Here is a 16887-nt window from a genome sequence, read left to right as displayed (position 1 = left end):
TTAAGTGACTTGCCCAAGGTCACCAGTCTGGAGATGGCACAGTCCTTGGAGCAACACAAACCCCGTTTAAATCTTGGCTCTATCATTCAGTTCCTCATCTATAAAACATAAATAATAATAGCTAGTTCATGGGTTGTTGTGATGGTTAAATAAAAATGTGTGTAAACATCAAGATCCCAAAGGACTAAGTTACTGAAGCAGGAAAACCAGTAAGGATGCTGCTAAGGTCATGTGGCCCGAAGGGATGAGGTCCAGACCAGGATGACAACGATTGAGAACAGAGAAGAAGGAGTGAATCTGACAGACGTTTCAAAAGGAAAACAAGACTAAACACCTAGACATCATGAGGGGCTGAATGGGTTTCGGGAGGAGAGAGAAGAGAGAGGTGAAAGCCAAAATCCCTGGAGGAGCAAATGATGGAAGGCAGATGCGGGGAAAGCAAGCAGTGTCCAGTAATAGTGATTGCTAATGTTTATTGGGAGAGAACTGTTTAATTTGCTTAGCTGGGGAGGTGAAAACAGGTCATCGTTCATTCATTCAACAAGCACCTGTAAATTGAGGGGCAGGTGAGCATGGTGTTGAAGAGCCATCCTTGGAGCCCGATTGCTTGAGTTCTGCTGCTTCCTGACTGTTGCATCTCAGGCAAGCTGCTTCATCTCTCACTATCCTCAACTGTGAAACAGACACCGTAATAATAGCTTCCTCATAGAGTGTCATGAGGTGATGTGTGAAAAGTGCTTAAAACAGTGCCTGACACATGTTGTGCTCCTACTGTGTGCTAAGCAATGAGGACACAGGCATGAACAAGGGTTGGTTCTTGCCTTCAAGGAACTGTCAGACTGGTGGGAGAGACAGACTGGTGGGAGGCACGCACAGTGAGAGAAGGGCACAGGTTGCCATAGAAACACAGCACAAGATACCAGTATATTTGTGTGTTTTCGGGGCTGGGGCGGGGGGTTCCTAAGCAGTGACTAGAAGCAACCGGGAGAAGGGGGCCATGTTCCTGGAGTAGAAGGACAAGGATGGGGGCAGCAGGAGCTAAGCCTGGAGGTGGACAGGGTCAGATTATCGGGGCCCTTGTTTGTGATGTTCAGAATAGTGGATGCTTCCTATGGACAGTTCCCCTTGGGAACTGAGGGAATTGACAGGGTCAGAATGGCATTTGAGACAGATGCTTCAGTGGCTAGGAGGTCATGGTCCAGAGGAGGGGTGAGGGTATCCTGAGCTGGGCTCGTGACAACTAAGGTGGAGAAGAGTGATGCATTTGAGACATACTTTAGAGGCAAAGTTAGTAGACTTGGTGACTGATTGGTTCAGGGTATGGGGGAATTGATGAAAGAAGAGGGAGGAAGGCTTCTGGGGTAGTAAATGGGTAGTGTTGGTTCCAACCATCAAGAAAGAGAACACAAGAGGAGAATTTGATTTAGGGTGAATGTAAATTAGCTGTTAGCATGTCAGTTGTCCCCACCAAACAGTAAACTCCTGGAGGGACAGGATACTACATTAATGTTATTACCACCTAAGTGTCTGACACGGCCTCTTATTATCTGTTCCATGAATTTCTTAATTGGACCACATGTGACAGGTCAGAGTTTTATAAGTAGTAATAGAAGATAGAGGACAGAGGCTTGGGAAATTCCCATAATTAGGGGATTAGAAAAAGCACCAACGATGGAGATAGTGGAGTGTTGAGATATAAAATGTGCGTGTGTGTGTGTGTGTGTGTGTGTAGGTGTTCCTTTCTTTAATGCGTCACCCTCCTTTACCCTCTCTCGAACTAGACCTTGGCCTCCACTGCCCCCAAGGAAAGGGAAGCTATGGCTAAAATGCAAGGAGAAACAAAGGAAGTTATTTCTTTCTGTCTTTTTTTTTTCATTTAATAGGACCCACGTCCTGGCATAAACAATAGCTTGGGAAAAATACTCAGCAAAAACCCATCTCTTCCCACACCCCCACCCCTACCCCACCCCTAACCCAAAAGAATAATTTAAATTTCTCAGGGAATAAAAAATCAAAACAGTGGTTGTTTTGGGGGAGAGAGTTTGACTGGGAAGGGAAACTTTCTTGGGTACTAGAAATGCTCTGTATCTTGACGGAGTGTGTGTTACATGAGAGTATCATTTGTCAGAACTCCTCAAACCAAAACTCTTAATTGGACTTAACTTCTGTTCATTTTTCTTGGGGAAGTTGACATGCCAACTCTGACCTTTCTGTAGAGTTCTGAGTGGGCGGCCAGGAGAACCTCTGGTTCCTGAGTGAGTCTCCAAAGTTAGGAGAGTGAATGAGGAAGGGAGCACACTGGGTCCTGCAATGCATCTTCTGCAGAAATAAGGAGATGGCAACACAGAGAATAAGGCACAGGCAGCCAAATGAGCTGAGGATCAGAAAGGAGCAAACCATATTGCTGGGGATGCCAGGATAGACCTGAGAGGGATTGCAGTGGGTAGCCACCCCCTGCCCCTAGAAGCTGCGGGAATGCCATGACACCCCTACAAGGGGATCTCCCCTACTCTGAAATAATGACACTCAGCCTGCTCCTTCACTAGGTTGTTGTAAGGAACAACTGGATCATATATGGGAATAATTTTTTATTTTTTAAATTTATGAGGCCGGACATGGTGGCTCACACCTGTAATCCCAGCACTTTGGGAGGCCAAGGCGGGCAGATCACGAGGTCAAGAGATCGAGACCATCCTGGCCAACATGGTGAAACCCCATCTCTACTAAAAATACAAAAATTAGCTTGGCTTGGTGGTGCATGCCTGTGGTCCCAGCTACTTGGGAGACCGAGGCAGGAGAATCGCTTGAACCCAGGAGGCAGAGGTTGCAGTGAGCCAAGATCACGCCACTGCCCTCCAGCCTGGTGACAGAGCGAGACTCCAACTCAAAAAAAAAAAAATTTAATTGTGGTAAAATACATATAACATAAAATTTACAACCTTAATCATGTTTAAGTGTACAATTCAGTAGTGTTAAATATATTTGCCTTGTTGTGCAACCAATGTCCAGAACTCTTTTCATCTTGCAGAACTGAAACTCTATACCCATTAAACAACTCCCCATTCTCCCCCAACAGTCTCTGGCAACCACCATTCTACTGTGTGTCTCTATGAATTTGACTACTCTGGGTACCTCATATAAGTGGAATCATACAGGATCTGTCTTTTTATGATTTGCTTCTTTCAGTTAGCATGATATCTTCAAGGTTCATTCACTCATTCTGCATACTGCAGAATTTCCTTCCTTTGTAAGCCTAATATTCCATTGTATATATACCACATTGTGCTTGTCCATTCATCCATCAGTGGATGACCCTTGGCTTTCTTTCATCTTTTGGCTATAATGAATAATGCTGCTATGAACACAGGTGTACAAATATCTCTTTGAGATCCTGCTTTCCATTATTTTGGATATATACCCAAAAGTGGAACTGCTGGATAATATGGTAATTCTATTTTAAATTTTTTTGAAGAACAGTCATGTTGTTTTCCATTTTACATTCCTACTAAAAGACACATGCATTCCAGTTTCTTCATATCTTCATCAACACTTGTTATTTTCTGGGTTTTCTTTTCCCTTATAGTAGTTGTACTAATAGGTGTGAGGTGGTATCTCATTATGGTTTTGATTCACATTTCTTCAATAATTAGTGATGTTAAGCACCTATTCATGTGCTTATTGGCCATTTGTATATCTTTTTTGCGGGGTGGGGAAAAATGTCTATTCAAGACCTTTGCCCATTTTTGATTGAGTTGTTTTGTTTTTGTTGAGTTCACCCTAAATCCTTCTTGAAACAAGGTAAAGAAAGGGAGAAAAGTGTTAACATAGATATAGGATATCATACTCTTCATCATTATCCAACCTTTTAGAAACCCCGATATGCATGTACATGTTCCAGAACATTCCACTTAAGTTCCATTGATCTGGCTATGACTGTCTATGTTTCCTACCTCCAACCACAGAAAATATCCATACACATATCCAAAACACACTGGCCATGATTTATTTCCTCTTCTTGTTTGTTACCAACACCTCCACCATTGTCACCCTGTATACACTGATTTAAAATAAACAAGGAGGAATTCCAGTCAATTTACATATTCAGCACTAAGGAATGATGGAGAATTTGTGGGACATCCATTTGGTGGTCATTAGAAATGTTGTTTAAAAGTATGTAATGACATAGGAATGGCTTGAGTAAAAATAGCAAGACACAAAATTATACATATGATACAATTTCAGCTCTGTTCTTATACATTAAAATGTTGTGGTACATAGAAAATTTTTACATGTAGAAAAAAAGAAATGTATTTAAAGTTTGTCAACTACTACAATGAAATATTTACTTGGATAATCAGAAATACAAAAAGTTTTTTAAAAAGAAAAGAAAAATTAATAAAAGAGAAGTGAAAAGGCAAGTGACCACATATGAAAAAGTACATCAAAAGTTAGCAGTTTTCAGCCTGAGCAACATGGCAAAACCCTATCTCTACAAAAAAAAAAAACAAAAATTAGCTAAGTGTAGTGCCTCATGCCTGTGGTCCCAGCTACTCGTGAGGGTAAGGTGGGAGGATCACTTGAGCCAGGAGGCAGAAGTTGTAGTGAGCCATGTTCATGCCACTGCACTCCAGCCTAGGTGACAGTGAGACCCTGTCTCAAAAAAAAAAAAAAAGCAGTTTTAAATCCTGTTTAGAATAAGGCAAGTTAGGAGGGTCTGAATGAATGGAAATTGGTGAGTACTAAAAAGCTGAAATATGTTATTGGAATTCAGTGAATTTCTTGACAAGACGGTGGATTTGAACCACTGTAGGAAGGGAGGTATGTTCTTTATCATCCTTTATGAATGTGACTATGTGTAAGGAAAGAAAAATCAATCTGTGTTGGTAAACTGGGTCATTGCAATAATAGTACTAGTGATTGCTAATGTTTCCATACTATGTACCAGGCATTGTGCTAAGTGACTGATATGGTTGGGCTGTGTCCCCAGCCAGATCTCATCTTGAATTCTCACGTGTTGTGGTGGGAGGGACCTGGTGGGAGGTAATTGAATAATGGAGGTAGGTCTTTTCCATGCTGTTCTCGTGATAGTGAATAAGTCTCGTGAAATCTGGCAGTATTATAAGGGGGAGTTTCCCTACACAAGCTCCTCTCTGCCTGCTGCCATCAACGTAAGATGTGACTTGCTCTTCCTTGCCTTCAGCCATGATTGTGAGGCCTCCCCAGCCATGTGGAACTGTAAGTCCAATAAACCTCTTTCTTTTGTAAATTGCCCAGTCTTGGGTATGTCTTTGTCAGCAGTGTGAAAACAGACAAATACAGTGACACACTTGCATTATCTTCAGAAGCTCCAGAATCCCCATATGGGGCACGTTTTAGAATGTAATTTGGTTGGACAGCAGGGCTAGGGGACTTGAGGTGGCATGGGAGACCCCTGTCTTTTTTTTTTTTTTTTGAGATGGAGTGTCACTCTGTCGCCCAGGCTGGAGTGCAGTGGCGCAATCTCTGCTCACTGCAATCTCTGCCTCCTGGGTTCACACCATTCTCCTGCCTCAGCCTCCCGAGTAGCTGGAACTACAGGTGACAACCACCATGCCCGGCTAATTTTTTGTATTTTTAGTAGAGACGGGGTTTCACCATGTTAGCCAGGATGGTCTCGATCTCCTGACCTCATGATCTGCCCACTTTGGCCTCCCAAAGTGCTGGGATTACAGGTGTGAGCCACCGCACCCGGCCTCTTTTCTTAAATTATAGATTTATTTGGGATTGCTTAAGACAGCTGATGGTGATTATGTGTGTGTAGTAAAAGTAATCTAAAGCCCCAACAAGTGACAAGTCACTTCTTGGTTCCACCACTGCTGATTTCATTGAATCCTCACAATAATCCTGTAAGGCAGAATTGGTTATTACCTCCATTTTCTATATGAGAAATCCCAGACTTAGAGAAGTTAATAATTTGGTCAAAGGTCACATAGGTAGGAAATGTCAGAACCTCATTTGAAAATAAGTTTGACTCCTGAACCCATGTTCTTTGCTATAGTATTCTACTCCCATTTGTACAAGGACTAGCCTTGGCCAAAAATTGGCAAATGGATTTTACCTACCCACAGAAAATGGCTCAGATCAAACTCGATACACACACACACACACACACACACACACACTTCTACGGAATTAAAAAAGAAATAGCCAAGGGAAAACTTCTGATTAAATATAATAAAATATATTATGTTGAAAACAATATTATTTAACAAACAAGACCCTTTTGCTAACTTGATAATTCATCATTTAGTTTTTAAGGATGAATTGCAGTAACTGCAAGTAAGTCAGATTCCTCAGAGGGGCCTTAAAATACACATAGTAAATCAGGTATTTAAAAGCCAAACACATAAAGGGATTTATAATCAACAGGATAAGCACAACGCACTCTGAAAAGTGCGGCCTGAGATTTAAGTTCAGACTATTGCTCAGAGGTGAGGCTTGTTTTTCCACAAAGAGAATGCGAGGGATTCTCCCTACCTCAGCACCTCCCTGCTTAGTGGGGCAGTCCTACCTGTCCTTGAAGATCTTGGTGTAATTAAATCTATTAAAAATTTTAAGGACTATTAAAGCTATTCTATTAAAAACTGCATATTAATATTGGAAAATATCAATTTGAAAAGAATTTACAAAATACTATTAGGAGGTAAAACCCTTTTTTGGTAAAATGAACAAATAAAGGTATGCTTATATGCAGACATATGTAGTCAGCAAAACCACTGAAAAGAAATACTCTAAAATATGTTAACAGCAAATTTTTTCCTTTCTTCATTCCTCCCTCCTCTCTCTTTCTTTCTCTCTCCTTCTTTTTTCTTTTTCTTTCTTTCTTTCCTCCCTTCCTTCCTTCCTTCTTTCCTTCCTTCTTCCTGTTGCCATGGTTGTGGTACACTGGCGTCTCAGCTCACTGCAGCCTTGACCTCCCAGGCTCAAGCAATCCTCCCACCTCAGCCACCTGAGTAGCTGAGACTACAGGTGCATGCACTACACCTAGCTAATTTTTTGTATTTTTAGTAGAGATAGGGGTTTCACCATGTTGCCCAGGCTAGTCTCGAACTCCTGGGCTCAAGCAATTTGCCCACGTCAGCCTCCCAAAGTGTTGGGATTACAGGTGTGAGCCACCATGCCCGGCCAACAGCAATTTTTTCTGATTGGTGATTTTTATCTTATCACTCTCTGGGTTTTTTATATGTATTTGCCCTGTATTCTGGATTAAATTTACTAATTTGCAATTAGAATACAATGACTTAAAAATGAAAGACATGGGTCAGGTGTGGTGGCTCACGCCTGTAATCCCAGCACTTTGGAAGGCCAAAGTGGGTGGATCCTGAGGTCAGGAGTTCAAGACCAGCCTGGCCAACATAGCAAAACCCCATCTCTACTAAAAAGACAAAAATTAGCTGGGTGTGTAATCCCAGTTACTCAGGAGGCTGAGTCAGGAGAATTGCTTGAACCCAGGAGGCCGAGGTTGCAGTGAGCTGAGATGGCACCACTGCACTTCAGCCTAGGCGACAGAGTGAGACTCTGTTTCAAAAAAAAGAAAGACATCGTTGCCATACCTACATTTTTTTTTTTTTTGAGATGGAGCCTTGCTCTGTCGCCCAGGCTGGAGTGTAGTGGCACAATCTCAGCTCACTGCAAGCTCCACCTCCTGGGTTCACACCATTCTCCTGCCTCAGGCTCCCGAGTAGCTGGGACTACAGACGCCCACGACCACGCCTGGCTAATTTTTTGTATTTTTAGTAGAGACAGGGTTTCACCATGTTCCAGGATGGTCTCAATCTCCTGACCTCGTGATCTGCCCGCCTCGGCCTCCCAAAGTGCTGGGATTACAGGCGTGAGCCACCGTGCCCAGCCTCATACCTACTTTTTAATGTCAGTACAGCAGGTTATGGTATGGAATGCATTTTGGAACAAGATATTAACAAAAATTCAAAGGAACAAATACATGGCCATGGAATTCCAGTGCTGAGAGACATTTGGGAATATTGGGGGAGTTTTCCAAAAGAGAAATCCAGGTGACTGTATTTGTTAAATGAATAACAAAAGGAAAAACAATGTAAGGAAACAGAAAGGAAAGGAAGAGAGAAATACAAAGATCTGAGAAGAGAAGGTGCCAGGGGCTGCTGAGAGATTGCCAAATGTTAATTTCATTATTTGGCTTCTTATTTTATTCTGGGTAAAGGTAGACCTATTAGTTTCCTGTTGCTGCTATAACAAATTACCACTAACTTAGTGGCCTGGAACAATGCAAATTTATTCTTTCAAAGTTCTGGAGGACAGAAGTCCAAAAATATGTCCTATCAGCTGAAATCAAAGTGTTGTGTTCCTTCTGGAGGCTCTAAGGAGAATCTGTTCCTTTTCTTTTCTAGTTCTAGAGGCCATCTGCGTTCCTTGGCTCATGTCCTTCTTTCAGCAATGGCATCACTCTGACCTTTGCTTCCCTTGTCACATCTCCTTGACTCTGACCCCTTTGCCTCCCTCTAATAAGGCCCCTCTGATTACACCGGGTCCACCAGATAATCCAGGATAGCCTCTCTGTCTCAAGATCCTTAATTTAATCATATCTGCCAAGGGTTTTGTTTTGTTTTATTTTGTTTTTGCCATTTAAGGTAACATATCCACAGGTTCTGGCAATTAGGATGTGGACATCTTTGGGGCAGACAATTCTCAACCTACCATACAAGAAAACTAGTAGGTAAGGTTCTACTACCTACTAAATGCATCATAAACAGAACTTCTGATCCTTCAACAACTCTGTGAAATATATGACAGGATTTGCTTTTAAAGTTGAAGAAATCAAGCCTTGGTGCAATTTGGGATTCTGCCCATGGTCAAATAGTGGGGAGGCAAACCCAGGTCCCTGAACCCAGCTCAAGCCTGCCTGCCTCATGGCCCTGCCTCCATTCACCTCTCCCCTTCATGTCTACTTCCTCTTTCCTGTCTGGGCCTGTTCCCTAGCTCCCCGGACAAGCTTAAGCTCTGTTTTCCAGCTTGTCATATGCTCCTTATAACAGTGTAGCCACAGCTTGATCTTGGGGATTGCTGATTGAGCAAGCTGAGTGGCTGCCCCTCAGAATCTTCTCTTAGGCCTTTCTCTTGCCTTCTTTTATTCAATAAGTGTTTTGAGCTTATTGTGCTGGGTGCTAGAGTAGCAGGGAGGACAGACCTAAGCTGAAGATTACAGGACAATCTAAATGACACCTGCTATCTCAGACATAGAGACTACAACATCATAGGGAGCCAGAGCAGGGAGTTCCAAGCCCTGGGAACTGTGTGACTCTTTCTTATTGACCCTTAAGCAAAATTCTAAGCTCCAGGGAAGCAGAGGCAGCAGCTTGAGCTCCCTGATTGACCAGATATGATTAATCTTTGTTTCTCTGTGCTTTGAACATGACTATGCTCCATAAATATTTAAAAATTGGGAATAGGGTGAAGATAGATACACCAAAAGGAGCAAGCAGTGTCTGAAACCAGCAAAGACTTAAAAGTTACCAAAGGAGGTGTGCATGCTTTCATTTTATCTTTTTTTTTTTTTTTTTAACCTAGCAACTGATGACACTGCATATTTTCCCCTGTTCTTATTGGGAGAAGGCCTTGTGTGTCACCAAGAGGTTCTCAGAAGGGACCTGTCCGTTTTTGGTTAAAAGAACCCGGAAAGAGAAGGACTATGGGGGAACTGACGGCGTTCCTGTTACCTCTCATCATTGTGTTAATGGTGAAGCACAGCAATTCCCGTGAGTATCCCACGTTCTCTTCTCTCCTAACTCCAAAGTCGAGGCAGCCTAGAAGGCACAGCTTTTCTTCCTAAAACTTATGAAAAATATAGAAGCCAGGGGCAGAAAAGTGTGTGTATTACACTCAGGACTCCAGGAGCAATGGATTACCTGAACAGTTTCCCAGTTCATATTTGTAGGATTTTGATGTCACCACCTTCTGAGGGAGGGGGAGCCGTTCTAGAAAGACTCTGGAACTTCCTCACTTTCCCTCTGAGCATGGCCTCCTTTCTTTTCTGCTCATATTTTTTCTTTTACTTTTGTTTCTCCTCTTTTCTAACTTCCAGAGTCTCATGACGATGTAGTCAGAGTTTCAGGGGCATTAACAGTGGAGCAGATCCATTGTTCAGGTTTATTTATGTTTTCCCTCCTCAACACAAGCCCTACCTGTAACAAAAGATCCAAGAAAGATAAAACCATGGCTCTGGGTTTGTTTACTGACTGTGAGAAGTATTAATCAAGTAGAAGGGAGAGTTTTTCATTATTCGGGGAGCTCAAGTCACTGGGGAAGCAAATGCCTTCTGTTGCCTCAAATAGGGGAAAGGGCCCATGGGCTGGAACCACCAGGCTTCTCTGCCCTAGGCACTTGCTCTCTGGGCTGAGGACTGGTACTGGTGGGCAGTGTCCAGAACTTAGACTTGGCCACCACCATAGGATGTGACTGATGAACATGAGAGGAAGGAGTTCTTTCAAATCACCCCTGCACATAGAGAGTGGAATGACTGACAATGGAGATTTGGAATGGCGAGGGGGGTGGATGATGAGAAATTACTTAATGGGTGCAATGTGTGTTACTTGGGTGATGGATACCTTAAAGCCCCAACTTGACCACTACACAATCTATGCTATAACAAAATTGCATGTGTACATCATAAATTTATGCAAATAAAAAAATTTTTAAATCATACGGCTGGGAGTGGTGGCTCACACCTGTAATCCTAGCACGTTTGGGAGGCCGAGGCAGGCGGATCACTTGAGGTCAGGAGTTTGAAACCAGCTTGGCCATCATAGTGAAACCTCATCTCTACTAAAAATACAAAAAATTAGCTGGGCATGGTGGTGCATACCTGTGATCCCAGCTACTCGGGAGACTGAGGCAGGAGAATCACTTGAACCCAGGAGGCAGAGGTTGCAGTGAGCCGAGATCATGCCACCGCACTCTAGCCTGGGTGACAGAGTGACACTGCATCTCAAAAAAAAAAATCCATGTATTAATTGTTCAAATATTGATTGATGGCCTACTATGTGCCAGGCACTTTGGGGGATATGGCAGCGAACAAGACAAACGTAGTCTCTGCTTCCATGAAAATTTAATCCAGAAAGTGTCATCATTTATGGGAAAGATTGGGGGTGAGGGTAAGAGGCAGAAGATGAAAGAGGAAAGGAGGAGAGAGGTAAAGGGTTATATTTTTGGAAGTAATAAAGCTTATATATTACCTGCATGTGATTCTTAAAGAACTCTCCAATAATATGGAATAATATTCCTTAAACATATTATCTCCTATGACAATCTCACTGACTATTTGTGGTAGGTGAAGAAAATATCCCCATTTAAAGATGAAGCCTAGATTTTTCTCTAGGCCTAGAGAGTGACCACGCTTACATAAGGAGCAACCTGAAGGAGACTGCAGATCTTCTGGCCCTCGGTCCAGGGCTGTTCCACGATGTCATTGCTCCTTTGGGTGTGAAGACTTGTCACTTTGATAATTGGGGGGACAGGAAATAAAACAAGTAAGTTATAAAGGCAAGGGAAGGTCACTTGGTGCTGGCTGTTCTCCTTCTGACTCCTTAGAGTGCGTCCTTCTCTGTTCCTGTCTGTGTCCTTGACGCTGACTGCTAGACTGCATCACCTAGACTCTCTTGCAAGCTGATTTCTGCTTGGGTTCGTACAATGGGAGACACTGAAAGGAGAGAGGTCAGAGAGCAGGGAGGAAAGAGAGACTGGGATACATCTTTCTTGCTCCTTCCCCACTTTCTGTGATGTCTTTGGCAGTAGCTGTGTTCTTCTGTAATGCTGTCTTCCCTGAATAACCCCTTCTTCATGGTTCTAGCTCCCATTGGGCTTCAGTAACAGTATTTGCTATTCTTATCTCTTAAGCCCTAGGGGTGATAATGGCTTCCCATAGTTGTTAGCCTGCACGTGCCGATCATCCTCGTTTGTTCTGTTAACCTTGACCATATCTCTGCAAGGAGACCCTTCATTAAGGTCTCCTCACGTGACCCATCTGGCTTGAAGGCTGTTTCCTGCTAGGACCCTAACTGAACATTCCTGGGCTTTGAGGGATATTGGCTGGGAAAGGATATGAGATTATGAAAAAAGACTCGGTCTACTTGATATTTATGCCTAGTGCTAGCCCTGAATGGGAGCTATATACCAGTAATAGATGGGGAAACACAGGGAGGAGATACTGCAGGGTTGTGGGTCATTACTCCAGGAAATGTCAACATAACTCCAATATTACTTCCAGTGTGTTGCTTTCATCAACTCCATAGCCTGCAGTTGACTCCTCCTTCCTTTGTGCTCCCATAGCTCCTGTTCACAGTTCTATAATTTTCCATTTACAAAAATCTTCCCTTTGAAGCTCTCCTTAAAGACAGAAAGAGATATCTTCATTTTTTTCTTATTTCTGTGGTACTACCTAGTGCCCAACAGGCACTTAGTAAATGTTTGCTCGGTGAATTTGTGTTTGGAGGTAATGTCCCTAAGAAATCACAGTTATTTGACTGGGAGCCATAGAGAGCTCGGGCAGTAATAATGACTGCAAATTCAAAACTGTGGCTTACTGTAGTTGCAGGATTTGTATTAAAAAGGTGTTTCATGCTTTTACAACTCATCTTGTTCTTCATTTCAGCCTGTGTGAAACTGTGAATTGGCGATATGGGTGGGTGTAATCAGACTGGGGGCTGGCATGAGATTTCTCATGCATAGCCATATGTGATTTGTGTGTTTCATCTCGACATAACCAAGGTCAGTCTCTTGATATTACTCATAATTTTATGGCTGTATCAATCTGCTATATCAATCTACTTCATGAATGGTGGAGTCCTTCACAGGCGACGTCTGATGATGGATAAGCTCCCTAAGCTGCCAACTGGGCTAGTGTTAAAAAACAGACTTGCATATTATCTGCTTAGAAGTGACCTTGAGTTCAAAGAGTTAACATGAGAAAATATGGGCATTTTCTATAGACTTTATTAGATAGACTTCAGTCTGTTTCCATGGAGGTGTTGCCAAGGTACATGCCATAGAAATTTCTCCAAGACAATGTTTCACTCCCCTAAGGCCCTCTTCTTAATTGGTGTTGAATCTATCTAAACTTGAGAAATTCAACTAATTTGTAGATTTTTCTTTTGAATAGTTGGAATATCTGTCTGTTCTCACTTGACCTCAATCATCTTACCCCACAGTATTGCTAAGAGCTGGAGGGAAGGAGCCTAAGTTAAAGATCAAACACATGACTCTTTGAACACTTGTTTTGGGGAACTCAAATTGAGACAGATGACAAAGGATGTTTTTTCTGATGTCTGAATTTATATTTATTGGGGAAAATCTTTCAAGAGTATACATATTAAGTCATATTTTGTTATAACTTCAAAGGATCATTTTAGAAGAATAAAATTTATAAAATCGGGATTTTCTGGGAAACATGAGACATATAGTCATCATTGTGTACAGAGAGTACTGAGGGAAAAAAGACACCAGAGCTCATTCATTCGTTTTCCAAAACTCCACATGGCCTACAGGGCTCACTTTCTTACTCCATTCACATCTCTGCTCAAATGCCACCTGCTCTGGTCCCTCTATCTAAAAGATCAGGCCTTCTCCTCTCCACACTCTCTTTTCTCTGCTTTACTTTTCTTCATAATCTTTATCTCCACCTGACCTTGTATTATATATGTATTTATTGCCAATCTCCTGTCTAGAAATTATCTCAGAGGGCTGGGACTTTCATGTGTTCATTGCTGTGTTTCCAGCAGCTAGGACTGTGCTTACTGGACATTCAGAAAAGAATATACCTATATGAAGTGAGACATTGGCAACCTTCAAAAGGGTAGCCTCAGAAGAGTAGCTCACAAGCCAAACTTGTCACAGTCGCCACTTTTATGCTCTAAGTTCCTGTAGTTAGACATGTCATTAGGAGAGGGTACTAACGGTTCTTGCTGCACATAGAACCATCCATGAACATGGCCTGAGATGTGTCCAAAGGTCCCCTTAACTAAAAATATTGCCACCTACTTCTCTCATTCCCACGATGCTCGAAATTCCAAAGAGTCATTCCCAGGAATCATAATCATTTTGACCTTATTAAAGCATTGGACTACTTGAGAGAGCCAATAAATAATCAGACTGTGTTGACCTGGTTATCCAATCAGGACTCAGGGCCACCTGTGTGTAGAAAGGTCTGGAGCCTGTGGCCCCAGGGACTGGGAAATCAGAGGCAGTGAGTCATCCTTGACACAAGGGGGCGGGAGAGAGCAGTGATAATCCAGGGGCTAGAAGCCTGGCCTGGGAAGCTTCCCCTACACTAGGGAGGGTTGGGTAGTCTCAAGGTAGAGGGAGTTCCCATGGAGAGATCACAGTGTGATTCCTGGTTCCTTCACTTATGGATTCTGAGGATGATCTTGGGCAATTAATCTCTCTGCACCTATCTTCTTTTCTTTTCTTTCTTTTTTTTTTTGAGATGGAGTTTTGCTCTTATTGCCCAGGCTGGAGTGCAATGGCGTGATCTCGGCTCACTACAACCTCCGCCTCCTGGGTTCAAGCGATTCTCCTGTCTCAGCCTCCCAAGTAGCTGGGATTACAGGCATGCGCTACCACACCCAGATAATTTTTTGTATTTTTAGTAGGGACAGAGTTTCTCCATGTTGGCAAGGCTGGTCTTGAACTCCTGACCTCAGGTGATCCACCCGCCTTGGCTCCCCAAAGTGCTGGGATTACAGGCATGAGCCACCACACCCGGCCTCTCTGCACCTATTTTCTATCTGTAGGTTGGAATTATAAGACTTACCTAAAAAGTTTGTTACGAGAATAAGTGAAACCCATGTTTATCAAGGGCTTAGAATGGTACCTAACACAAAGTACGTACGTGCTCAATAAACAAATACAGTTGTGATGACTATGATTAAGATGCTGCTGCCCTTTATGCCTCATTGAAGGCCCATCTGATCTGCCACCTCCTTGGAACATTTCCCAGTGGATCCCTTCTTATGGGACCACGGTCTCTCTTCTCCGAGTGGCTGGAGCACTCCATTGGTACTCTTTTCTGGCGCTTGCTGCTTGTTGCCGTGTGTGGTGGAATTGCATTTATTTGTTATGTGCTTTAGCTCCCCAATAATACTGTAAGTTCCTGGAGGAAAGAGCTGGTATCTGATTTGTTCTTCTCTTCCTAACATTGCCTCCAATTCCTTGTACATAGTAGACACTAAATAGATAAGAATTGCCCCCATGAGGCCGGGCGCGGTGGCTCACGCCTGTAATCCCAACACTTTGGGAGGCTGAGGCGGGCGGATCACCTGAGGTCATGAGTTCGAGACCAGCCTGACCAACATGGTGAAACCCTGTCTCTACTAAAAATACAAAAAGTAGCTGAGTGTGGTGGTGGGCACCTATAATCCCAACTATTCTGGAGGCTGAGGCAGGAGAATCGCTTGAACCCGGGAGGCGGAGGTTGCAGTGAGCCAAGATCATGCCACTGCACTCCAGCCTGGGTGTCAGAGCGAGACTCCATCTCAAAAAAAAAAAAAAAAAGAAAAAAGAAAAGAAAAATTGCCCTCATGGATGAATGTGTGAAAACATTTCATCAGTTATTTTACAATCCAGTGATTTTCACAGCCTTTTGTAAGAATGGCCCAACTGGTTAATGGACAGGTTAAAGGGAACATGATTTAGAACTATCAAGTAGCCATTGCACCTTAGCCTAAGAGTTTTTGGTTGTGTTGTTCAGGTTCTCCAGCACTATCTGTCAGAAGCTGATGAGACTGGGCAGGAAATGCCCTTTGAGAAGTAGCTTGACTGGTTTAGACAGAAGAACAAATTCTAAATTGTATATTTCAGCTTAATAAGTGAGTTGATGCTGATGATCTATCTGTTCATGGAAAAGGAGAGAGAGACTTAATTTCAAAATTATTAGGGCAAGAAAAGAGAAATGGAAGATTAGATCAAATGATATGAAATTGCCATTTTTATAGGTCAAAAATGGTCAAATATTGGCCTTTACAAATGATTCGAAATCTGATTATGTCTGCAACAAATCCTGGTGGGATATAAATTATCATAAGTTTTAATGTACTAGGAGAGAGAGGGTACCTGGACTTTTCCTCATCTTTTCTGTTGTGAGTTATTGACTGAACATGTGTCAATCAACTTCCCCCCACAGCAGAGGTAACATTTTGAAAGCCCAGCTAAGGAACAAGCATGACTTGTTCCTGTGGAGGCACCAGATGGGTAACTGGGCCCATGGCAAATGAAGAGGAGGGGACTGTGATGTTCTGGAGCAGAGCCACGCTGGGCTGAACCAGTGGTGGATGGGTGTGACTGACAGAGCGAGTCCAGCCTTTAGGGGCCTGGACTTTGAAGTCAAGGCTGGCTGGTGGAGAACAACTGTTTCAAAACCAGGAATCAGAATTAGATTGAAGTTAAAAAAAAAAAAAAAAAACAGGAAGAAAGAAAGACACAGCCAGGCACGGTGGCTCATGTCTGTAATCCCAGCACTTTGGGAGGCCAAGGCAGGGGGAATCATGAGGTAGGAGTTCAAGACCAGCCTGGCCAACATGGTGAAATCCCATCTCTACTAAAAATACAAAAAATTAGCTGGGTGTAGTGGCAGGTGCCTGTAATCCCAGCTACTTGGGAGGCTGAGGCAGGAGAATCACTTGAACCTGGGAGGCAGAGGTTGCAGTGAGCAGAGACTGTGCCACTGCACTCCAGCCCGGGCGACAGAGTGAGACTCTGTCTCAAAAAATAAATAAATAAATAAATAAAGACACAATACTTACTTGGACAGTATTGTCAACAGACCATATTTCTCTCTATCTACCTCTTTTAACTTCAGATAATGCAAATTCTTGTGAAAATTAC

General features: G+C 42.8%; 1 protein-coding gene across 4 annotated transcripts in view; it reads left to right on the top strand.

Moving 5' to 3' along the window:
* MR1 (major histocompatibility complex, class I-related) overlaps positions 1-16887 on the top strand; it is a 31518-nt gene that overhangs the window by 1255 nt on the left and 13376 nt on the right. For 3 of the 4 annotated variants that reach the window (XM_024245137.3, XM_024245108.3, XM_024245176.3), the window contains exon 2: positions 9583-9770. In XM_024245137.3, the coding sequence (XP_024100905.1) occupies positions 9704-9770 (67 nt within the window). In that variant the 5' untranslated portion in view covers positions 9583-9703. 4 annotated transcript variants of the gene reach the window in all.

The sequence above is a fragment of the Pongo abelii genome, chromosome 1 (assembly GCF_028885655.2).
Source record: "Pongo abelii isolate AG06213 chromosome 1, NHGRI_mPonAbe1-v2.0_pri, whole genome shotgun sequence".
Taxonomy (NCBI): Eukaryota; Metazoa; Chordata; class Mammalia; order Primates; family Hominidae; genus Pongo; species Pongo abelii.
The sequence above is the reverse complement of the archived record's forward strand: the minus strand, read 5'-3'. Positions and strand labels throughout refer to the sequence as shown.